The sequence below is a fragment of the Podarcis bocagei genome, assembly GCF_964188305.1.
Source record: "Podarcis bocagei genome assembly, chromosome: 4".
NCBI lineage: Eukaryota > Metazoa > Chordata > Lepidosauria > Squamata > Lacertidae > Podarcis > Podarcis bocagei.
Window position 1 is genome coordinate 7,762,360 of NC_138128.1, and position 26,035 is coordinate 7,788,394.

Consider the following 26,035-nt stretch of genomic DNA (forward strand, 5'->3'; position numbering starts at 1 on the left):
GCACCAGCTGAAGTTTCTGAACAGTCTTCAGAGGCAGCTCCACTTATAACACATTGCAACAATCTAACCTACAGGTTACCAAAGCATAGATGACGGAAGTTAGGCTATCCTTGTCTTGACAGGTGTGCAGGTGGGCCACCAGCCAAAACTGGTGGAAGGCCCTGTGTGGCACTGAAGCCACCTGATCCTCAAGCAACAGCAATAGATCCAGAATTACCCTATTAACTTGTATAGGAAATTTTTAGGCGGATTGTTTATACTTCTAGGATGTAAGAGTACAAATATATTGCCACAATAAATGCTGAGCCTTATAATTACTATCATTTAATTTGTTCTAACAGTTAACCTATATTTTCTTATAATTGCTTTGATGTTATTATGGTTGTATAACTTTTGGCTCAGTTGAAAATGAAGAATAAAGGATGGGAGGTTAACTCTAAGAACAAATTAAATGATAGTAATTATAAGGCTCAGCATTTATTGTGGCAATATATTTGTACCCTTACATCCTAGAAGTATAAACAATCCGCCTAAAAAATCTCCTGCACGAGTTAATAGCCCCAGACCAGACTGGCTTTGTCCCTGGTTGCAATATAATAGACCCCATCAGGAAACTACTGAATCTGGTTTAACACAGCAAGGCAAGCAAACTCCCACTGACAATTATGTCCCTAGACATCCTCAAAGCTTTTGATTGCTTAGAGTGGAAATACCTATTAGCAGTACTAACTAACATGAAGTTTGGCCCCGACTTCCTACAAATCCTCGAACAAATATACTCCCAAGAACTCATAACCCACCTACTCTCAGCAACCAGAAACATCATAGCCAGACACTGGAGAGACCTGTCAAGAGTAAGCATGGACCAATGGTACCAAATAGTATAAGAAACAGCCCTACTAGAAAATTTAACCAATAAACTGAAACTGACACGGGGACAAATAGAAGACGATACCTTCACCCCGGTATGGCTCCCCTTCATCACATACACAGCCCAACAAGACAACGACAAGAATCCACCAACAGCATATGAATCAATATGGCTAACCTGATTCAAAAACACACACTCACCCCACTCACACACAAAAACAAAGTTCAACACAGCCAATCACAAACAAGCAACCACACCCTAGGCCAACTACAATTTTTCTCACCACCAAAGGAACACAAGCGAACAGCAAAGAGAACCTGCACAAATGACGCTGACACAAAAAAACCCACATACATTAAGCAAAATAGAAATATCGCCTCCCGACCCCACCCCCACTCACCATGGCCACCTCTTCTCCCCATTTTTCTTCCTAATGTAACCCTAATGTCTCAACAAATGAAACTGTTCTATGGAAAATGTCACTTGAAAAAAGAGACATTGCGCATACCTTTGTAAACCAAGAAAACTTTAATAAAATATTATTTTTTTAAAAGGAGGGGGTAGTATAAATAATGCAAACAATTAAGGGCCCTAAAGCCAGAGAAGGTTAGTTGTGCTTAAATTACATTAAAATCAATGGGACATGTCTTAACATAATTATTTTGAAACAACATACAATTGACATTTGTCATGATAATACCCAAATGTGTTACTTTTTTCCTCAAATTGAAACCCTATTTTCTCCTTCAAAAGCTTTTGATCTTCTATTGTCATATTCTTTATTATCATTATCATTTTCTGGTGATTAATCTTAAAACCGGCTAATGTACAAAAATAATTTAATTTATTCATAAGAGTCTGCTCTCTGTAGTGGATTTTCCAAAACTATCATCCAATCATCAGCAAAGGCATGTAACTTGTAAGTTTCTTTTTTAAAATCTTTACCGCCAGAATTATTTCATCTTGTCTAATGTCTCTAAGCAAACCTTCAAAATAAAAAGTAACAGGGACAATGGACATCCTCCTCAGCAACAGATTGTTGACAATGTGTCACATCAGTTAAGGGTATTCAAGGACAGTACTGTAATGAACTTTGCAGTAAGAGGAGTGGTTTTAAAGGCTGAAATGCAAGGCACCTGAAGTTAAATCCAGATCAGTATGGAACACCCTTTGGTTTATGGCTCATTTGCCTGGGTTAGCAACATTCACCTTGTTTATTCCAGGATGCCTCCTTGACCTGCTGTGCCTTTAACAATTTTATACTGGTGCACTAGTTGCAGTTCTAGTTTGGCCTGCGTGAGTCATGCCTGGGAAACAGATGAATGCAATTCATAGTGCTTCCTTTGAAGATTTGGTACCGGCTCTCAGTAGTTTTCCGGGCCCAATTTAAACTATAAAAGTGTTACCTGATAGAACGCTTTCTCATATATTAAGATCCTTTACAGAGGCTGTGTTTCATATGAACCAGCTAAGCTTTCAAAACGGACATTGTCCCCCTGTTCACTTACATCAGGCAAACTGCAATCCTAAACAGAAACTACTAATCTTTTGTCTTACTGGCTATCTTCCAGCCAGTATGTGACACAGCCTTAGCTTCACTGATGGCCAATCTTAATAGGTTATTACTGCCTCCAGGCGATTCCCTGGCCAGGAAAACAAGTTTAGCCTGTATTTTTACACTGCCACATTAAATGACTGGCTCCTTTTCTTAAGTATTGGTTAAATTCTAACATTTGCTAAATCTAGGGAGTACCTTGCACCCACAAACTCTGGCACCCAAAACCTATAACAGTGATTTTCTTACCTGGTTACCTAGTTTCTTTTGAACAGCCTTAGGCACTCTCTGTTATTTTAATATTGCATTTTACTTGTTTCATAAGCCACACAGGAAACAGCTGTTTATGGTTGACCATAAATTCAGGAGTTCGGCCTACACTCAAGTAGGACCCTGGCAGAGACACAGGCCCGACTGGCATGTTCCCTCCCTCCTGGTCGATCGGGAGCTTCATAAGCTTTCTTCTGCCCAAACATCACAGCGACCGATGCCAACCAACACCGGCACACTTAGGGATCCGCAGAGTTTGTGCATCATGCATGTGACAGACCTCAGCAACTCAGCATTTTGGCTAATCTACTTTATTTACTTATAAACATACACGGAGCACTGCAACATGGCTCCCTCTCTCTCTAGCATTAGACAGCAAAGAGAAAAAAACAAAACAAAGGACAATAGTCCCACTTCACAGAACACAGTAACACAAACATCCTGTCTTCGTCATTTTCCACTCTGTGGAGTCCAAACATAATACTGTCATGTGAAAGACAACCATCCCATGACTGCAATCAGAGATCAGGAATTTTAACATAAATATGGTAATAAAATAATAAGATGGTTTAAACAGCAATTAGTCCAAAAGACAGCTGTAAGGTTGTTAACCAGGACTTGGCACTGATGCCCTATTATCCCAGCATTTTGCTAACTGCTCTGGCGTCATGTCTTCTTTTGGACTCAATTCAAAATGCAGGTTTGACCTCTCATTCTCCTGGCTTGAGACCAAGGACTTTTAGACAGACTTATTCCTTTGTCACAGCACAGGTGGATACATAATGCCGAGATGCAATTTTCCTGGCCTTTCACTACAGAGACAGCCTGAATTTGTGGATGTGAAGTTCCATGTTATTCTAGGGTTGCCATTTTTTCAAAAAGTAAAAACCAGGACACCCCTAAGTTTTTCTTTGATTGATCCAGGATGAATTCCCCTCCCCCCCTCCAGATATCAATTCCCCCTTCAAAATCCCAGTAATATCCGGGGAAATCTGGACATATGGCAGCCCTATGTTATTCAGAAGACCAGGGAATACTATCTGACTCCTCACATCCATGAACCAGCCCCAAAGCAGACTGCAGATGTTCTGACTATTTCCTGCCTCCCTCTCAAATATTTTATTGGGAGGAAGGTGGCGGCGGCAGGACCTTAGTCCCTAGGTGTTGGCTCCTATGTTGTAGAGGAAGAATATGCTCTTCACAGCTTAGGACAGCCTTTTTCAACCTTTGGTCCCCAAATGTTGGACTACAACTCCAGTCATCCCCAGCCAGCAGAACCTGTGTTCAGGGAAGATGGGAGTTGTAGTCCAACAGCATCCTGGGACGAAAGGCTGATTTAGGGATAACCTGGATTTCTTGGGTGACAGGTTATCTTTTGTTTCTCGCCCTTTGGCTTATGCCTCTAGGTGGTTGCTCCCAACTAAATACCTGACAGGTAAGAAGGACAAACAAAAGCTCAGGATAATCCTCCTAGACTAATGTGTAAATCATAAGACAATTATCCTTCTGATTTCACACTTCTTTAACTTTGCATTGTTGTTTTCAGCTAAAAAATAAACTGATATAAGTATTCTGAAATGTATTTAAGAATAAAGTAACTTTAGAAATGTTACCCCTTGCTTTTTCCTGTAATTCCAATTGCAGTCGTTAACAGTCATCAGCAGGTTTACCACACCTATCAGCCAATCACCCATTCCCACCACCCTTTTGAGTAATACCCCTTTCCACCCTCTCACTATATATAAGGGTCTGGTGAATTCTGATTCCGTGTATCTGAAGAAGTGTACATGCACACTAAAGCTCATGCCAAGAACAAACTTAGTTGGTCTCTAAGGTGCTACTGGAAGGAACTTTTTATTTTAGAAATGTGAACATTGAGAGGAAAATATGTTCAAATACATGCATTTTAACAATATGAATTTCCGCTCAGACTTCCTTTTTTAAAAAAATGGAGTGGGACAGAAGACTTATCCTGAGCACATATGAAAAGAAGTGATATAGACAGAAAGTAGATTGACCCATTCACCAAGCAGGGCATAAAAATGGAATCTACACTATGAAACAACAATCAGTGTTATACATACATTTGCAAACTGAAGGTTTCAATATGGATGCCATGTGCAAAAATACACATTAGTTTTCGTGGAGTTTTCAGTGAGGAATCAAGTACCCATTCATAGAAGTTAGTTGGCAAAGCCAGAATATCTGACATACTTTGTGGAATTTTCATCATCGCAGAGACTGTGGGGAGGCAAAGCCAAAGATTGTGTAAAAATAAAAGGACAGCTTTTGTGTACATATATTTAATGAAGAGCTGTTAAGTTTGTATTCAGAATAAATGTGGTCACCACCATTATCTATATCACCTGGTTGGCTTGGATTATATTAGACTTTGATATGGAAATCTCTTTCCAACAGAAGCAACTAAGAACGTTTCCAGATTGTCGCTTATTTGTGAGAGAAATTTGGTTCATTTTTTCTTTCTTTTTCACTTTTTCTTTTTGCAGTAATAACAGTGACAGGAAAAGGTACTAAAAAGAGTGGGAGACCAGTTCTTTCCTATGTTATATTATAACCTCCCCACAAACTTTGCACAAACAAATCAAGGTGACTACAGTAATTAATAAATAGGTCTAGAAGTAACCACACGTGCTGAAATAATACATGCCTATCCGATCCCATTCTGAAACTTATTAGATGTGCAAGAGGCCTTGCTGCTTACTAATATGTTAATTATAGTATTTAAAAGGCAGTGAGAAGAGAAACGAAGACCGGATGCAACATCTCTGAGAGAGCCAAAAAGCCACAGGAGAAAAGAGCATTCACCTCTCACAGGTGTGCTGGACAGATACAAAGATACAGAAAGAAAAGGCAGGAGGATGTTGGAAACAATGATAGACTGGATTAAGAAGATTCCATGCCCAGTTCTGAGCTATCTGAGACAGCTCTGGTCACTTAGACGCTACCCTCCAGGGCCTCTTCCACTTCCTCTCATTGGAAGCCTGTGGCGGTTTGGGATCAGACTTTCTTCAGATGCTTTCATTGAGGTACATCTTTCTAATTAACTGATCTGCTTAATTAATTAATAAAACCCACAATGTGAATTGTGAATTGTTTTCTTCCACTGGTAACTGGAAGAAATTATCCAGTGATAAATCATTTCAAGGTGTGAAATGTAAAGTAAGTAAGAATGTAGGAATGTAATGCAAGAATTGCCATATGTCAGTTAGCCCATTTACAGCTAAAATAACACAGAGTTTTGTGGAGCCTTTAAACACTAGCGACTTTATTAAGCTTATGCTGAGGGCCTCCTAGGTAGTTGCACCCGCCCTGTGGAACACCCTTCCACCAGATGTCAAGGACATAAAAACTATCTGACTTTTAGAAGACATCTGAAGGCAGCCCTGTTTAGGGAAGTTTTTCATGTGTGACGTTTTACTGTGGTTTTATAATTTGCTGGAAGCTGCTCAGAGTGGCTGGGGCAACCCAGAAAGATGGGCACCATATACATAAATCATCATCATCATCATCATCATCATCATCATTATTATTATTATTATTATTATTATTTTATTATTATTAATGTGTTGACAGTTTAAGATGTCAAAAGACTCTTGACTATAAGAGTGTGTGCTTAGGAGGAAAAAAACCTTATTGACTTGTTTAGTCTACTGTTCAATAAAAGTACTGATAGTTTTTATTGATTTTATGTATCTTATAGTAAATTTATATGCACAATTATTATCGGTCAGTTTTCATATCATTTACTCAATAAACAAAAATCTTCTGCTTGCCTATAACTCCAACAGTAATGATTATTTTTATTTTACAATCATAAAATGACTAGCTCAGCTCCAGTTTGCCTGTGAGCATAGTAGCAAAGGAGACCATTAACTTTACACAGAGCTGGCCCTGGAAGGCGGGGTTTTCTGTATGACAGAGGTTTGAAAACTGTGGCTCTCCCAGCTCAGCTGGGATAGCTGGATGGTAAGTACCAATAAGGCATCAGCCCATATCCAGCATTTCCAAAGCAGTCATCAAGGAGCACAACAAGCAGTGACACAGAAGGTGTATAGACTCTATGAGTCACAGCTTTTTATCAAAGACATGCATCTCACACCTCTCTAAAGGCGGTGCGCCTTTGGAGGTAAAGTTAAACTGTTGAAAGGTTGCAACACCTGCTGTGGCTGTAGAGGCCGATATGGGAGAGACATGTTTTGTTGCAGCTGGGGCAGATGAAGGTGTCCGGTTGTGCTGCTGCAGATGCACATGGCGTTTCTTCTCTCTCCATTCCTCCCAGAGGTCATTCTTCCTCTGGTCACTGCTGTGGATACACAACGTATTTGATCATTTCCTGGCACTGCGGTCATCTGCAAGGGATTTCCACATGGCAGGGTTAATGTTTCCAGCTTTCATGTCAGGTCTGCAGACATCTTAGTAGTACAGTGTTGGTCTGCCCCTGGGCCTGGTACCTAAAGCCAGCTCTCCGCAGAGCATGTACTTGGGGATCCTGCCATCTTCCAGTAGACAAGACCAAGCCAGTGTAGACACTGCTGAGACAGGAGTGTTCTGCAATAAGATTCTGAGCCATGTACAAAGTGCAAAGTAATGGCAACCTTCTTTTCACTTCAGACTCAACCAAGTATCTTGTTATGAGCTGGGTGGCAGGGAGTAGGCTGTATGCAAGAGACCCTTCTAATCCCTGGATCAAGGAAGTATTAAAATATAAGGATTAAAATTCCTGGTGAGGTGATAGCCATTAAGGGAGCAAAGGAAGTGGCTCCACACCAGTGGGAAATGTGTGGGCCTCCCTCACTGACTCTGACTGGTAGTTAGAAAGAGTGGAGTGATGTGAGCTAGAAGCTAGAAGCAGCAGGCTGGGAAGCCAGAGAGACAGAGTGATTCTTGATTTCTGTTTGAATACAAGACAGTGGCTATGGGGGGAAGCAAGGCCCTCTGGGGTGTTAATGCTGTGAGCCCCTCCAACGTAGGCTCAAGCTGTATATATGTGTAAATAAACTATATATCCTAAAGCAATGGGGTCAAAAATGGCCAGATTTGATGAATGAAGGGCTGTGTGGGCCGACCAAAGTTGTTGAGCTTCTTTTAGGATTGAAGTTTAGGATTTTATCCCAGGAAATAAACCGCCACAGGGGCTGGATTAAACTGACCAGAGGGCCGGATTAAGCGCCTGAAACGGACTTTGGACATGCCTGTCCTAAAGACTCCATACATTAGGGGTCTCTAAGGGACAGGAAGATTCTGGTCATTTCTACTCAGTATGGTGGGATTTTATTTCATGTATTATAGTTTCAGATTTACAAGTATCTATCCCCTATCTAGAGCAGTGTTTTTCAACCACTGTTCCGTGGCACACTAGTGTGCCGCGAGATGTTGCCTGGTGTGCCGTGGGAAAAATTGAAAAATTAGAAAGATTAAAAAAAAAATGTCAAATTTTTGCCCACTAGGCGGGTGCCGGACTGTGTCCACCCTATTTTCCATCCGTCCTGGGTGGGGATCAGATCGGATGGGATCGGATGAGAGCGGACAGGCGGTCCGCTCTCATCCAATTCCCCATAGAGAGCAGCGGGGCTCTGACATCTCCCTCTCCGCACACAGTGCGGAGACGGAGCTGTCATCCACCGGCTCAGCGGGGATCAGCGGATCAATCCCCGCTGAGCAGAGTACGGTCTGCAATGTTCGATTCCAGGCAGAATATCAGCTTTGTGTTCAGCCAAACAGGCCCAGGTTGCGCACTGAATAAAGTATTTTATAATTTTTCATATTTCTGTTTACTTACTATTTCATAATAAAGTAATTATAAAATACTTTCTTTGTGTTTAGTTGATTCCTATTCAAGAGAATTACTTTATATATAGTCAATATAGGCACAGAGTTAAATTTTTTAACATTTTCTAATGGTGGTGTGCCTTGTGATTTTTTTCATGAAACAAGTGTGCCTTTGCCCAAAAAAGGTTGAAAAACACTGATCTAGAGCAATATGGATGTTTTGATCTTAGATTGGGTGGTATCATTTAATATGTTTAGGCTTTGTATGCCCTGCATTTAGCTGGATACAGTATAATTTTTGTTTTGTTTTGTTACTGTTCATCTGTCTTTGTGGTTCTAAAGTAATTTGAAAATCAATTTAAAAACCTTTTTAAAAAACCAAACAGTTCTACAGTGGTACCTCGGGTTACATACGCTTCAGGTTACATACACTTCAGGTTACAGACTCTGCTAACCCAGAAATATTACCTCAGGTTAAGAACTTTGTTTCAGGATGAGAACAGAAATTGTGCTCCGGCAGCGTGGCAGCAGTGGGAGGCCCCATTAGCTAAAGTGGTGCTTCAGGTTAAGAACAGTTTCAGGTTAAGAACGGACCTCCGGAACGAATTAAGTACTTAACCTGAGGTACCACTGTATGCTGCTTTGGGGGGCAAAGCCCACCCACAGCAGCACGCATGAAAAAAGGCTACAATTATACAAAGAATTTTTTTTAAAAAAAAATCCAAAATAATATATTTTACCCCAGCTCCAATCCAGCAAACAGGACACAAACTAGTCAAGGGAAGGCCAGATAAAACAAATGGGTGTTTAATAGCCCTCCCAAACTGTGGACTTAAGAGCTGTAACCCTCTTTCCATATTATATTTCTCTTATCTTGCAATATACTTTCAGTGCTGCTGCACCATAAATCCAGTCAACTCACTTCTCCTTCCAGCAGTACTCTTAACTTGTCCTTCACTTTCTCAGAGGATCCCCTGTAACAGAGACTTCCCTTTTTTACATGACATGGTAAGGCATTAGTAAGATACAGGTGCTATTGTTAACAAAGTTGTGTAAGCTTAGTTATTACATGATTATTCAATGAAGAAATGTAAGTGGTTACTTTAAAATAGTAGCTTATGTTTAAAAGGGAGTGGAGAGCTCCACCCTGCCAGAAGCTGAAGAAGGGTGTAGGTCACATACTAACTTGAAATCGCCTCCTCCATATGATTGCTTCTCGCCTCTACTTTGATCCCAATGGCAGATGGCAAAGCAATATGGAAACGTTTACACTATACGGATAGGACTTCTACCTGTCGTAGTACTGTCTGGCTTCCAAGCCGTGAAAGAAGCCCTGATCAACCACGAGGAAGATTTTGTTGACCGACCGGTGACCCCTTTCCTTAGAACAACATTAAAAGGAAGGGGTAAGTTGTGGATAATAAGATGTTTTACTTGTCTTCCCCCCAGGGAACTCATAAGAATTGGAAGATTGAGGGCAGACAAACAAAAGTACTTCACACAGTGCAAAAATTAAACTATTGAATTCAACTATTGAAGGCAAATTGGAGAGCTGTGGAACATGCTTAGATATGGTTGCCATATTTCAAAAAGTAAAAACCAGGACACCCTGAAAGATCCCCCAAATTAGGAAGACCCCAAAACTGTTGAGCTTCGGGGTGTTTTTTTTGTTGTTTTTTACAAAAACACAAATCTTCAGTTAATTTGCCAAAGATCCAGGACAAACCGCCACCTTTCCCCCTGGATGTCACTTCCACCTTTGAAATCCCAGTATGGCAGCCCTAGCCTAGACAACTTTCAGGGAGGATAAAGCTATTCATGGCCACTAGCCACCATAGCGAAGCTCTTTCTCCACAATCAGAGGCAGTATGCATGTGAATTCCAATTTCTGGAAACAAGAGGAGAACGTAGTGTTGAACTCAAGTCCTACTTGTGAGCTTCCAGCGAGCATCTCGTTGGCCACTATGACAGGAGGATGAGCATCTCAGGCTCTTGCTACTGTAGAATGCAACCATTATGGAGCTAAATTTAGAACCTGTTATCATCAGGCGCTGCAGCAATAATCCACTATTATACTTTTTGCCCCCTCCAGTCCTTTTATATTCTAGCATTAAACACTTTAACTGAGCATTGTTATTAAAAAGAATGTGGGAAATCACGTATAAAGTCGACCACTTAACAACATTTAAGTAATATTAAAAAGTGTTTGAATTTAAGGGAGCTGGTACAATGAGCATGGAGGTTCCCCATGTTAAGAAGTCACAATTCTAATAGCTACCGGTAATCAACAAAATCCAATCTTCTACGGATTTATCTGTAACCCTTCTATAATGAATAATTACCAGTTACTTAAAAATAATAACAAAGAGTGTCAACTGCTACAGCTGGACACCTTGGGTGATGACTAAGTGCCTCTTACACACCAGACAGAAGAGTACTTGAAATTAGTTCTGATACGGTGTCCTCTTTCTTTGTATGCCCAGTCAAATAAGATGCTATAATACATGGGTAGGGAAACTAAGGCCTGGGGGCTGGATCCAGCCCAATTGCCTTCTAAATCTGGCCTGCGGACGGTCCGGGAATCAGCGTGTTTTTACTTGAGTAGAATGTGTGCTTTTATTTAAAATGCATCTCTGGGTTATTTGTGGGGCATAGGAATTTGTTCATCCCCCCCCCCCCCGAAATATAGTCCAGCCCCCCACAAGGTCTGAGGGACAGTGGACCGGCCCATAGCTGCCAACTTTTCCCTTTTCTTGTGAGGAATCCTATTGGGAATAAGGGAATTTCCCTTTAAAAGGGGGAAAAGTTGACAGCTGAAAAAGTTCGATGACCCCTGCTATAATAGTCCCTAGTTTTACTAGACATAAGGGCAAGTAGGTAATTTTAAGGCATCTTATCTAGTTTCGCTGTGGTTCTGCACCAGCCTTGCATTTCTTGAGTTCTGAAAGAAAGTGCTGCTCTTGAATGCATGCCTAAGCACTTAATTTGGCCTCTTCTAAGCTGGCAACCGGGACGCGGGTGGCGCTGTGGGTAAAACCTCAGTGCCTAGGACTTGCCGATCGTATGGTCGGCGGTTCGAATCCCCGCGGTGGGGTGAGCTCCCGTCTTTCGGTCCCAGCTCCTGCCCACCTAGCAGTTCGAAAGCACCCCTAAGTGCAAGTAGATAAATAGGTACCGCTTTATAGCGGGAAGGTAAACGGCGTTTCCGTGTGCTGCGCTGGTGCTGGCTCGCCAGAGCAGCTTCGTCACGCTGGCCATGTGACCCGGAAGTGTCTCTGGACAGCGCTGGCCCCCGGCCTCTTAAATGAGATGGGCGCACAACCCTAGAGTCGGACACGACTGGCCCGTACGGGCAGGGGTACCTTTACCTTTACTTTAAGCTGGCAACCAACCCAACAATCTTTTGGGCATGAGTATTTGTGACCAGTAATTTGTCGTTTCTTGATGGCTTCAGGAATTGTATTTTCAAATGGTCACACGTGGAGGCAGCAGAGGCGGTTTGGTATAGCTACTATGCGGAAGCTGGGGCTGGGGAAGAAAGGCTTGGAGCACCAAATAGAAGAGGCAGCCCATCGTCTTGTGGAGGTCTTTGCAAATTCAAAGGGTATGTGATACAAGGGTGATAATGCTGGCACATTCCAGTCTGCCGAAACCTTTATTTGCTCTATCTATGTTGGGGTGGAATGTCATGCATTTTGCTTGTTTTCTTCTGGAACAAATTACTGCTGGAGATTCCAGTATCCTTCCAACCCTAATGTGAAATTTATCAGCTTGACAGTAATATGACAGTAAATGACTTCTTTTGCAGGACAGCCATTTGATCCATCGGTACCAATCACTAAGTCAGTCTCCAGTGTAATATGTGCTTTGACATTTGGAAACCAGTTATCTACAGATGATGAAAACTATAAGAGACTGCTGGAGATACTTGAAATGAGCTTACAATTTGGAGGCAGCTTTTTCCATGCTGTGAGTTCTCCCCCCCCCCCTTCCTTATTGAGCCAGACAGATCTCCCCAATGCCCTAACCCATGGCCAGTAGCACTCAGAAAATCGTTTTGGTCGTGGATAGAGTGTTGGGCATAGATGGAGAAGGCCTGGCTTTAAATGCCTGTTCAGTCACTCTTTCTCAGCCTAACCTTCCTCACAAGGGTTGTTGTAAGGGTTAAAGACGGGGAGTGGGTGGGAATACTCTTCCGTTTTGCAAGGTCCTCAGATCTTTTGTGACATTTCTTTTCTCTTCCCCAGTATTTTGCATAAGTTGTTCTTTTTGCAGTCATGGACAGATAGTACCTCTGATATTTAGTACTATTCTTTTCAAGTTATAAATAATCATTTGGATTTTGCTTCCCTTTAGCTTTATGAAATGTTCCCATGGCTCATGCAATATCTCCCAGGAACTCATAAAAAGATATTTTCTGCCTATGATGAGGCAATTTCCATTGTACAGAAGCAGATAGAGAAACATAGGGAGCAACATTCCCTGACTGAGCCACAGGACTTCATTGATTTCTATCTACTTCAGCTTGAGAAAGTAGGTACAATATCCTCATTGTATGTGAATTCAGCTCATTGCATGCTGAGGTCCCCCAAAACACCCCTACCCCAATAACTCACACATCACTCATAAATTTTTGTTTAAGGTTTTTGGCATAATTTTGGCCACAACTTTATTAAATATTAAACATACAAATTGTGAGTGGTTGCTTAGGCATTGGTTATGACTATCTGTCCCCCCCCCCCCGCCTTGGGGAGCAGCACTGACTCCCGGATTCCAGCGAAATCCAGTGTGGAGGAACAAGATCAGGGATAACTGGAGCTGTGGCACAGACCCTCAGCTTCTCCCCGCATGCTCCCAGGGGCTTACGCGGCCCAAACCTGATTCCAGGGGTTTGGACGAAAGGATGGTAAGCCCCTGAATTCCTTTAACGGAATTCCCGTGCAGCAGCAGCATTGGAGGGGCAGGCACAGCCAATCCGTACCCCTCCACCAACCAATTTAAACCAATGCCTAACCGCCAACCTTACAAGTTGTGACAATTTGCTACGCAGTAGGCAAAAACCAAATGGCACACACTAATCAGCCAAATGGAAAAATTCCTACCAGGCCCCCGCACCAAGGCGGACGACCCCATGACAGGCATAGCAAGGTCAAAGCACAAGCCCAAACAAGGGAGGGCGGGCGGGTGATCTGGTGCCCACAGCGAAAGAGAAAGCAGCTTGCTGTGAACCTTGTTTAAATAACCTCTGTTCCCACCCCCAAATTGGCAACATCTAATTTACCCCAGCAACACCAACCACCAATCCAAGCCAGGCCCCTTCAATCTATCCTGCCTGGCAACTACGGGGTGCTTTGCCTGGCCCCATCCGCAACACGTGCTCTCCTTTAGTGAGAACACGCTTTACAAAAATGCATACCCTTAGCTAAAGTAGGCAAATATGTGCAAATCTTAGTTAAAACAACACACAAAATTGCTTTTTATTAGAAGAAATTGCTTCCAAGCTGTGTATACTGGGTTAGGCAAAACTGAATACAAAAATATGTATATTAAGAGAAAATTGCACAAAAATACTGAAGAATTTTCATGAACACCAAAAAGTGAAATGCTTTAAGTCTGTTGTAAAATAAATTTAATGTTTATTATTATCCTTAACAGACCCAGAATGATCCTTATACTACATATGATGAAGATAATCTGGCTGAGTGTATTCTGGATTTTTTTGGTGCAGGGACAGAGACAACTGCTTCTACTCTGAAATGGGCAATGCTCCTTATTGCAATTCATCCAGAAGTCCAAGGTAAGAGCAATGCTGGATTGAGGGCAGTGAGGGCAGTTCCCCACACAGGGTGCCAAGGCAAGGGTGGAGAAACTGTGACACAGAGCACTTGACAACATGCACAGAACAGAAAGCAAGAGGGAAGCGGGCACCGGAATTTGTCCTTGTTTAGGGCGCCATATTACCAAAGTCTGAGCCTGGTAAGAGATCAGCAACAGCCCATCCTGATCCAGGAATGAAATGGTCTGTATTCCGTCCTGAGACTTCTCTCTCAATCTGGAAAATACTTCCCTTCTATTGGCTCTGCTCAGAGCAGGAAGAAACCTCCCTTCCTCCTTTGAATCTAGTTTCAGTCTAATTCTTCGAGCCTAGAAAGAAGGATGAACTTACTCTTTCTTACTATTCCATCCTGAGACTTCTCTCTCAATCTGGATATTATTCAACAAAACTCCACAAAGCTCTCATACATAGATTTATTGAAGAGAATCAAAGCACATGTAGAAATATTACTCACATTCCAATAGTCTGTTGTTTAGCTCTGAATGAAGATGGTTAGAAAGCTTTATATGAAGTTCTCTTTGGAGTTTGTGGAGTTATGTAAGACAAGTAAGTAAATATTCTTTTCCCTCAGATAAAGTCTACAAGGAGATGGAAGATGTTTTTGGTTCCTCTCACTCAATCTCCTATCAAGATCGTAAGAAACTACCTTATACCAATGCAGTGATTCATGAGATCCAGCGTGCTAAATATATATTGCTTTTTGGGCCACCTAGGCAGAGTGTGAAGGATGTAAACATACTTGGTTATCCCATTCCCAAGGTACAGACTCTGCTTTCTCTGCTTCATAGCCATTTGGGTCCACTGTGCACATTCTCTCCACATCTCTTCTCTATATATTATGTGGACTGAAGATAACATGAGCCTGGTGAAGTTGATTTCTATATTAAGAGATGTATTGTTTATTTATTAAATTTATACACCATCCTCCATCCAAGGATCACGGCAGTTTACAGTGTAAAAACACAAAAATACATAACATAATAACAAACAAAACAATAACCCAGCCATGCCTCCAGGTGCAATTCTGTTAAATCAGAATTGTGCAAAAATATTTTTTTAAAAGAAAAATGAACAAGAAAACTGAGATTTAATTTTGTAAGCTACTTGGGGATGGGGGAGGGAGGGAGAAAAATACATACCGTGGATATTTTCTGCCAGCCTCCATCCAGTGGTGTAGGCAGCAAGCAGCAGAACAGCAATGAGCCTGTGCCAACTGAGTACGCAGAAAAATTGAGTCTCAGCAACCGGTTTGCGAGATAATGCCCTGCCTGGATATAGGTTGAGTCATTTGTTTCTTCCTTGCAGGGAACCTTTGTTATTCCAGATCTGCGCTCTGTTCTTTACGATCCGAAACAATGGGAGAATCCTAGAGAGTTCAATCCAAATAATTTTTTGGACAAGGATGGAAATTTTGTGGCTAGAGAAGAATTTCTGGCATTTGGAGCAGGTAAATCATTAAGTGATTCATAACCATGCTTATCCGGGTTGCTTCAATGAGGTCAAGCTTTGATCAGGAAGGTGTGATAAGGTACAAAATATAGGTGGCATTGCAGTACCAGGCACAGAGCCAACAGAAATGAACTTTCATTTCGTAGAATGGATGCTATGAAGCAAACACTACAAGCAGCAGTTAAAACAATTGCTCTGTGAGATACGATCCTACTCCCACATTGCAGTGTTTTTAGCCAATGAGTGAATGTGATTGGGTCTTGGAAAGCGCAGAGATCTCAGGGCAGGCAGAAAGAATAAATAACTGCTGTGTGACAGGCAGATATTCAATAGGTTCATCTTTTTCTAGTATATATTTGCAAATATAGGAAAGCTTCACCTGCTGGCATTTGTCTTTTATTATCTGTGTGTGACTCATTCCTTATTACTGAGTCCTCTGTCCACCCCACCTGCAGAAGAGAATACAACTTTTCATATGGAATAAAGTGTATGCATATTTAATCCAAATTTGTGTCTTCTTCTGCAAGTACTTGGGATGCGGGTGGCACTGTGGTCTAAACCACAGAGCCTAGGGTTTGCCGATCAGAAGGCTGGTGGTTCAAATCCCTGTGACAGAGTGAGCTCCCATTGCTCAGTCCCAGATCCTGCCAACCTAGCAGTTAGAAAGCACGTCAAAGTGCAAATAGATAAATAGGTACCGCTCTGGCGGTAAGGTAAACAGCGTTTCTGTGTGCTGTTCTGGTTCACCAGAAGCAGCTTAGTCATTCTGGCCACATGACCCAGAAGCTGTCTGTGGACACATGCAGTCTCCCTTGGCCAGTAAAGCGAGATGAGCGCCGCAACCGCAGATTCGGTCACGACTGGACCTAACGGTCAGGGGTCCCTTTACCTTTACCTGCAAGTACGTAGAGACTCTGAAACAGGTCACAGTAGCCTTCTCAACCCAAGGGAAAACATGGGGGGAAGGGTTGAGTCACATACTTCTAAGCAACCTCTGTTGCCAGTTAACACTGAGATCCAGCGCCGAGGGCCTTCTGGCAGTTCCCTCATTGCGAGAAGCCAAGGTACAGGCAACCGGGCAGAGGGCCTTCTCGGTAGTGGCGCCCACCCTGTGGAACACCCTCCCTTCAGATGTGAAGGAAATAAGCAGCTATCCTATCTTTAAAAGACATCTGAAGGTAGCCCTGTTTAGGGAAGTTTTTAATTTTTAATGCTGTACTGTTTTTAACACTTGATTGGGAGCTGCCCAGAGTGGCTGGGGAAACTCAGCCAGATGGGCGGGGTATAAATAAATTATTATTATTATTATTATTATTATTATTATTATTATTATTATTATTATTATTATTATTATTATTTATTAAACTGGCAGGCTATCTATAAATTAAGGGTAACTCTAGATAGCATGGGTTGTGAAACCTACTGAAAACAGTAAGATGCTCAAAGACCGCCTTGAAACTTGAGAACAGTGGCAAGCCATGTAAAGAAAAGTCATAGAACATGGCTTCAAATAAATTGTTTAGCATACATGACACTTTTAAAGCATTACTGTCAGCTGTGAAAACTCTGGGGAGAGTGCAAATCATTAGCTGCTGAATCTAGGCTATAATCCAAGAAGACTGTTAATGCTATTCTTCAGCAGCCGGAAAGAGATGAACAGGTGTCTGCCTCTTCTCCCTGCATATATCTGGGACAGGTGATTTTGTCTTCTTCTTTTTCCTGGTTAGTGAGTCAATTGATGGAGTGTGTCACACTGAGCTATCAGACTTTCATCATCAGTCTCCCAGCGAAGCCTGAGAATAGTCACAGGACCTAAAGCTCCAGCTCTGGTAGAAGATGGGAGGTTTCTGAAGAGGCTGTCAGCACTTTCCCATTCAATTTAAGCAAACAGCAGAAAGAGCAGTCCCCATCTATAGCTTATGCCTGCTCCATAGAGATGATTGGTGCACAGCTTAAAGGTCTTATCTTAAAGGTGTTTCTCGATGCAAAGGTCTACAGGATGGCTCTTCTGCCAGGGGATCTCTTAGGACAAAAAAACTGGTTTGACCAGTATTTTTGACATTGCTATATTCAGCATCTGGAAACTTCTCTTAGCACTCCAAGTATTGATTAAATTCTAACATTTACTAAACCTAGAAATTACGAGGCGGATCAGGCTCTCCATGAGGCAGAGCTTACTACAATGATCCAAAGTTTAGGGGATCCTTCTGCCCCCAAACTTATAGCTCAGTTGATTAGAGTGTGGTGCTGATAGCACCAAGGTTGCAGGTTTGGTCCCTGTATGGGTCAGCTGCATATTTCTGCACTGCAGGGAGTTGGACGAGAGGATCTTCAGGGTCCCTTCCAACTCTAGAATTCAATGATTCTATGATTTTATATATTTGAGGGAGAACAGACTAAGAAAAAGATCAACAGTGCAGAGCCTATGCATTTTTAAATAATAATAATAATTTAAAAGGAAACTGCCAATTCCAGGAGGCAGAACTTACTACAATGATCCCAATTTTAATGCAATCTTTCCCAAACCAAGTTCTTCTATGACAGAGTATCCCTATATCTTACTTGGTTGTCTCTAAGGAAGAATACCTGAAGTTCCATTAGCCTCATGAGAAATAGGGGGGAATCTTATGCTCTTCCAAAATATTGTGTATAGTATTACTGAATTTGTTTTCAGGATGCAGAACGTGTGGCTAGCTATACTTTTGCAACTGTCTACATTTGGTGAAAGTTATTGGTGGCACTTGAATCATATGACAGTTCAAATTAGAGTTACTGCTGAAATTGGGTTTATAGCAGTGGGGTTTTCCATGAGACCACTTTTGGTGGTAGGTAGGAAACTTGGCCCACCCAGATACCTTACTGAAATTTTAAACTAGTTGCTAAGAGTTGGATTTGGTGGGAAATGTTTTGCTCACTTCCCACTTTCTCCTTATTTCCTCTTCAGGAGCCCGTGCATGTATTGGGGAGCAGATGGCGAGAATTGAGCTGTTCATCTTTTTCACCAGCCTGCTGAGGGCATTCAGCTTCCACATACCAGAAGCGAAGAAACTCGACATAGAGCCTGTAACAGCATTGACAATGCATCCCCGTCCTTATAAACTCTGTGCTGTTCCCCGCAGCAGTTCATCGTAAAGCATATATTGTAAAAAATGTATATACTTCCAGCGTCTTATATCTTACTGTAAATTTCTACATCGTTCTTGTTCTCTTCATCCAACATGCATTACAGGAAGCTGGAGTAGATCCCGTTCAACTCTGCAATTCTTGAATTCTGTGGCTTTCCCTTGGTTGCTCAGGTGCTACTTTAATTGTGTGGTTTGTAGCTACACCTGAGTTTTTAAAATACTCTTTGGGCAAGATATGGAGGGGATGCTACAAACAAATCAGCTGTTGTGCAGAGGAGCGGGACAATGAAGGTATTCTTTGGAATTGAAACAATGTGAAAGGACAATGCCTGCTGTTGACTGGAATTAAGGGGAGTGGGGCAGATTCTTTTATGTTTTATTACCATAGATAATTTGCTATGATGTGCTTGAGAACAGGGGCTCAATACTGCACAATCTAAAAAACAAGTTATAAGCTCTTTTTATTATTATCATATATGCACATGGGGAAGAAGCCTCCAGTTTGAGGAACTACTGAGTAAGATCCCATGGTCAGAAATACTCAAAGAGACAGAAGTCCAAGATGGATGGGAGTTTCCTAAAGGTGAAATATTGAAGGCCCAAATGCAGACAATTCCGGCAAAAAAGAAAAGTGGGAGGCATCTAAAGAAACTGGTTTGGCTGCATAAGGAGCTTACAGATCAGCTGAAATTTAAGAAGGGCGTATACAGGCAACCCTCGATTTGCACAGGAGTTGTGTTCTGGGTCATCATGTGCAACAGTGGAATGCGTGTAAGCCCTGCTAAGTATAATAATTTAATTGACACTGAAATGGGGAAATTCCACTTGAGTGTACTAAGCTAGAAACAGCTCTCTCTGAGCGCCTAGATAAGTTTATCATTAACTATTGTTCTTGTCCTCTGCTACCTAACGCATGAGTGTTTAACCTTAGATCACATAAGAGGCATTGAATTACAACTTCGCCACCTTGGAAAGGTGGTGGCTGAGTCGTTCTTATGCTCTGTGAGAGTAAGATGCACAGCCTCAGGCAAACTGGAAGCTGTAGGAAGAGAGAGGCCTCAGCTTTTAGGTCTGTTTGGAATTATCTTTTATTTCTAAGATGCTGAGCCTGTGCTGGACAGCACAAGATATTATATGGAATTATTTGGTTGAATCATTTACTGCTTTTTGTTCCACAATTAAAGTTTTGAATCAAACAGATGGGTCTAGACAATTTTTATCCATCTAGTCAATTCAAGCTGTGCAATATTAAAATCTGAAATAAGCCCACCCCATTACACCCACCCCACCCACTTTTACTGCTACTTCCAGGTTGTGGTAAGGCACATGTGCAATGATCATTGCCTATATAAGAAATGTAAAAAATGGGAAATCACAAAGGAGGAGCATAAACAGGTAGCTAACAGATGCAGGGTGAATGTCAAGCAGGCTAATGCTCAGAATGAGTTGAGTCTTGCAAGAGAGGTTAAAAATAATTTTAAAAGCTTTCTTCAGCTATGTTCAAAGCAGAAGAACAGGTGAGGTTCCTACAGACTGGAGGTGAGCAAAAAAGAATACCCAGGTAACTACCAACCAGTGAGCTTGACATCAATACCAGAGAAGGTCCTAGAACAGATAATTCAACAGTTGGTTTATGAGCACTTAGAAAAGAATGCTATGATTACTAAGACCTAGCATGGGTTTCTCAAAAGTAAGTCATGTCAGATGAATCTCATTTCTTTTTGATGGAGTTATAAGCTTGGTGGGTCAGGTGAATGATGTAAATATTGTGTATTTTTATTTCAGTAAGGCTTTTGACAAAGACTCCCATGATATTCTCGCAAGGAAGCTGGTAAAATGTGGGTTGAACTAGGTAATTGTTAGGTGGATTTGTAGCTGGTTGACTGATGGAACCCAAAGAGGAGTCATTAATGGTTCCTCATCATCCTGGGAAAGAGTGACAAGTGGGGTGCTGCACAGTTCCATCCTGGGCCCATTTTTGTTTTTAAATGACTTGAATGAAGCAATTGATTGGCTGCTCATCAAATTTGCAGATGACACCAAACAGGGAGGGCTGGGAGAAGACAGAATCAGAATTCAAAATGGCCTTAACAGATTGGAGAACTGGGCGCAAACTAACAAAATGAATTTCAGTAGGGACAAATGTAAGGTTCTGCACTTAAGCAGGAAGAACCAGGTGAATAAATATAGGGTGAGGGACATCTTGTGGGAAATAGCAGATCTTCAGCCAGTAGTTTATGGAAGTGAGGCATACCTTAGCTTCCACTCTAACCAACGCAATCTCCAGTCATAGCATGGCATCTGATACACTTCTAGGGACTTTTACCATCATTCTTAGGAATTATAATTGAACTTGCTCTAAACAGAAGAAAAGGGAAGGTGGTGGTCCTAAAATGGTACCATATAACAGTTGGGCCAAAACTTTAGCCTGGTATAGTTTTGGAGCTGCGTGAGTGTAGTGGCCACCCCTAGTCTGGAGAAATTTGAGGGTGTTATGCACAGATTTATTTATTTTTTACCATTTGTAGCAGGAAACCCCCCCCCAATCATTCACTTTTCTCTCTCCCGATTTCCTCTCAGAGTCTGACTGGGGAAACCAGGGAACTCTTCCTTTCTTTTTTCTTGACGTTTTCCCTCGGAGTCGACCAGAAACGTCCTAAACTCTTTCTCTCCTTTTCTCTTTCCCGATTTCCCTCTCGGAGTCTGACCGGGGAAACCGGGGAAAGTCTCCTTTCCTCTTTCCTCCACGTCTTCCTTCGGAGTATTAGTCTTGTAAGCAGCGCTGAATAAATTCTGGATCCGTGGTTTTTCCGGGTTAGAGAGACCCGTGGTTTCCAGGCTAGTGCCTGTGGTTTTCTGGTAGGCAGGGATTGCCTTTTAGTTGAAGAAAAAGAAAATCAAGTACTGATAGAATATTCTTCTCTCTACCCCCTCTTCTCTGTCCCTTTCTTGTGCTTGTTCTTCTATCTCCTAGTGTAATCTACTGAGCAACCCCTTGGTATTAGAGCTAAAATGGGAGCTCACTCTTCTAAACACCCTAGCTGGACTCCTCCTGGCAACAAAGCTTCCATGAAGCCTTTTTGCCCCTGAGAGGATTCTAATACACCCCTCCAGCTTGTCATCTCCAGTTGGGAAAAATAAATAAAATAAAATAAAGGGGTAAAATGGTCTTTCCAAGTACAAATTGCGAGACCGTTGTAACTTTTAGTGGGTGGCTTAGGCCCACCACCTGGAACCCAGGGCACAGCGGCCACCTCAGAGATCCTTCAACAAAATCAGGGTGTGAACCCTTAGGGAGAGCTGAACACATCAAATTTGTGTTGTTAAACTATAACCTAAAGCTAGAACATGAAACCGTAAACTTAATGGTGCTCAGAAGGCAGTAGATATAATAAGAGCCCACGCATTAGAGATCTTAGTTTCTCTTAAAAAAAAAAATGAATAGGAGATGTACTCAAAGATTTAGAAATATTTAAAGGGTTTGTGTTTACATTGGCTTCGGCATCCACAGACTGTTCTTAAATGCACATAGTTTTAAAATTGCAAGCTTGCTTCAATTTTTTTAAATATAAGGAAGCCATGTTGGGCCTTATCAATCTTAAACAGGACAAAAATGAGAATGAAGTGTGCAAATGTTTGTTATTTGAGAAAGGCTCCAAAGAGTCTTCCTCCAAGTAGCTTAAGTGAGGATTATGATTTTAAGTTGACGGTAAATGATGTTTTGTTGCAACTTTTGAGTTTGTGAGTCTACATCCGTGTTCCAGTCTTTTTGTTCCAGTATTTTGAAATGTGCTGTGAAGAAACTAATGTTTCTGCTGCAAAAGCCTAGTTGAGCCAACTGCTCTCTCAAGCTAAAATGCAGTGTATGTATTTCATTAAGCATATGCCTATGAAAGTATGGTGTTCCTTCTAAGAAAATTGTTATTAAAAGGCAGAAGCTTCCATAGCCAGCAATTGTCTATCTGAGTCCTGATATCAACCCCTATAAGACTTCCTGGCCTCTTTTCTTGGAAAATGCCCCCCCTTGTATCAGTCTCTTTCAGTTTTTTCCCCCTTTTTACTTCTGTGCCAGGTAAATTTACTCCCTTTAAAAGGAAACTGCGGGGAGGGGGGACAATCTTTGCTAAAGGTACCCTGAATCTCACTTTCCTATGTGTGATTATTTAAAAAAATCTTAATTAGGCTTACTGTTCCTAGGCAAGTTCAGAAAAAAATGTTCACTTTTGTATTCCTTTTAAAATCAAATCTATGGCTGTTTTAATTATTTGTGAGTGGTTATATCAATTGAATTAACTATGCTTTATAAAAGATCCTCTATAAAAGATCCTCTCCCTATCTTAGGAAAAAACTGTTCACTTCAATCTTCCTTTAAAGATCATTTCTCTAGGAACTTGCATTCTTTAGTATAAGGAAGCAAACTCACTCAAACTATCTCAAGATCTGCTAAAAGGGTTCTGTGTAAAGTTGGGTACTTTTATTTTCCTATTCCTTAATACATGTGCGTGCTTGCATGATAGGAGCATAGATGTTTCCTTTCCGAGTTGTGCATCTGTACTTAAATGTGTGTGTCTCTTTGGTAGTACAAATCTTGCTGTGAAATCTTGCTGTGAACCCTATATTTTGGAGGGTTGGACTAGATGACCCCAGGGTCCCTTTCAACTCTCCCAATTTGTGGCTGTGTGGAAGGCCATGTGTCTGCAAGCATTGGACAGTAATTCTTAAATTCTGGTGTGGTGATGAGTTGAAATTCAGCCTAGCTTTGCTCTTTGTTTTTTAAAGGGTGAGAGGTGAAAGCCATGATGTTTTGAAGCAGAACTGGTGATATCAGACATTTGAGTGATTACAGTGTTTATCATTTTGTCTATTATTTACAAAAATCAGACTTAAAGGTCTGTTCAAACTTTAAGCACATACAAATGAATAATCAAGTAGAATTAGCCTTGACCATCCTGTAAATAAACGGCGGAATTTTTTTGTCTGCAAATGGTAAGGCTGAAATGACTGAGAATGTTAAAGATCCTATGAATTCTGACTCTGGCCATTTTTTCCCATATATAAGGGCGTGGCTGATTGTTCCATGAATGACCAGAGGGAAATCACACAAAATGATAGCCCACATTTTTTAATAACACCTGCTCTCAATTTCCTGTAAATAAAGGAAGCACTCTTTGCTTGGGCTGCAGGAAACATGATCCCTTAAAAAAAACTGCTAGCTTTGGTGAATACTTGAATTGCTGAGTTTCTTATTTTTTAAATCTAACCCTATTTTTTTAAAAATCAACTCCTTACCCTTCCCTTCCTTATTCTAATTTAGCCAAAAGATGCAACACTTTCAATGGTATAAAAGGTTTGCTGAAATATGAACTCTGCACATGCACAGAGGTTAGATCAGCTTTTAAAAAGAGGAAGGAAGGGGAAAGGGGGAGAGAGAGGAGGTTTGGGCTGCAGGAAGAAACTTACCCAAATTTCCTTATGTAAAAACAAACAAACTTGGAACCATTGAGGGAAATCACCCTTAATGTGTCCTTTCCTCCAGGGGCTACTTAAAACAAAAGGGTTAAGTACTGAACCATCAAAAGTCAAGCACACAAAAAAGTGGTGGGATACACACAGTAATTTAAATATTCTGTACCCAATATTCTCAGAAAAGTCCTTGTATTTGTATTTCTTTTCATCTTTCTTCCCTTACAGCCAAACAGTTACTTTCTTTCTGTTCTGCAAAACAAGTCTAAATCCCTGCTATATTAGTGACTTCCCTCTATCTCTTTGTGGCTTTGACACTTTTTTAGGTTACAAATAATCTGTTTTCGTTTATTAAATCAGTTCTTCCATTATATCTATGAAATTAATCGAAGCACAACCAAACATTGTTTGTGGAATGGTATTTGTTTACCTTTTTGCCTGAGCATTTCTTATTAATTCTGTCATTTTGGCTAGTTCAAGGTTCTTGCACAACTTTAAATTGCCATTCTTTTTTTCTTGGTATTAACTCATTTCCCAGTATTTTGCTATTAACATTCTAGCCGATGTTGTCACATCAAGAAACACTCTTTTATTTTCATTTGGGATGTTAGAATGCCAAAACAGGTTACTTCAGGTTTCTTTAAAAAAATTGTGTGTCTTAGCATTTATTTATTTATTTTGGTTCCTCGTAAGTCATTGTGTGTGTGTGTGTGTGTGTGTGTGTGTGTGTGTGTTTCACTTTGGGGACATGTCAATCACATGTTGAAAGTCATTTTCATCAAGTTCTGCTTATCAGATAGCACATGCTGAATTTTAAGCTTTTTTCCATTTCCCCCCATTTTTTAGTCCAGTAGTAATCTGTGTGGTTTTGATAATATCTTTGTATTATTTAATAATAATTCTTTTCTGAATCTGATGTCTTTGTGTCAAGTCCGTTTTCATCTGACTGGTAATCTATTTTTTTTGCTTCCTTTTATTTTTTAACCTTTGTTGTATTTTTTACAGTTCTGTTTCTCTACATGTGGAGTATTTTTTTTTATTTAATAATATGGAAGAAAAAAAAACCTAAGTGAAGGAAAGCAAACAAACTTAGCAGATAATAACAGTAATTATATAGAAATGTGATAATAATATTGAAATGAATAAAATGCTTAATCCGCTAAGATTTTTATTATTTGCAGCTTCCCACGGAAACTGAAGGACATCCTTTTTGCCTTTTCCCCCTTCCTTTTTCTAACTCTGTCTTTTAAGTCCCCAAAACCCTGCCCCTTACAGGATATCGCTTCTACAGATGTGTTACTACAGATCCAATGAAAACTTCGCCACCACAAGACTATTACCTGCAACAACAACAGACACCAAAGTTTTCAAAGTGGCCACAGCAATTTCTTTCAAAGGGGAAGTGGGGCTGACAAAGGGGGGAGGAGTTGAATTGCAAGGACATTTTCTCACTTTTGAACCTCAAGACTGTGCTCCAGCATTGAGAAGATACATACGTAAAATATCACAATTGTCTCAAGATATGCAACTGATACTTAATTAGTTTGTTTTGTATTATGTGTTATTACGTAGGAATGTTGAAATGTGTCTGACAGTGTGTTATATCCACAAGGGGGGGCTATTTTTGTGTGTAATTGTTTTTATGTTTAATGTCTTATTCCTTACACGCCAGTGGA

The 26,035-nt window shown here is 41.0% G+C and overlaps 1 protein-coding gene and 1 long non-coding RNA gene across 3 annotated transcripts; one reads left to right on the top strand and one right to left on the bottom strand.

The window, feature by feature from the left end:
- The first annotated feature begins 3,072 nt into the window (after window positions 1–3,072).
- Window positions 3,073–20,092, top strand: LOC308584979 (cytochrome P450 2J4-like). Of its 2 annotated transcripts, none has more exons than XM_081190394.1 (9): window positions 3,073–5,743; window positions 9,730–9,892; window positions 11,941–12,090; window positions 12,295–12,455; window positions 12,843–13,019; window positions 14,142–14,283; window positions 14,894–15,081; window positions 15,628–15,769; window positions 17,411–17,902. In XM_081190394.1, the coding sequence occupies exons 1-9, from the start codon at window positions 5,576–5,578 to the stop codon at window positions 17,425–17,427; spliced, it is 1,308 nt and encodes a 435-aa protein (XP_081046520.1). In that variant the 5' UTR covers window positions 3,073–5,575; the 3' UTR covers window positions 17,428–17,902. The 2 variants fall into 2 exon arrangements, with proteins under 2 accessions (XP_081046520.1, XP_081046519.1); XM_081190393.1 differs by lacking the exon at window positions 17,411–17,902 and adding an exon at window positions 18,716–20,092 and having other exon boundaries at window positions 3,075–5,743.
- On the bottom strand, window positions 7,139–9,306 carry LOC308585205. Its single transcript, XR_014007148.1, has 3 exons — window positions 9,118–9,306; window positions 8,684–8,874; window positions 7,139–8,031 (listed from the first exon to the last, which is right to left on the bottom strand). It is a non-coding gene; the product is annotated as an uncharacterized lncRNA (long non-coding RNA).
- Window positions 20,093–26,035: the final 5,943 nt, after the last annotated feature.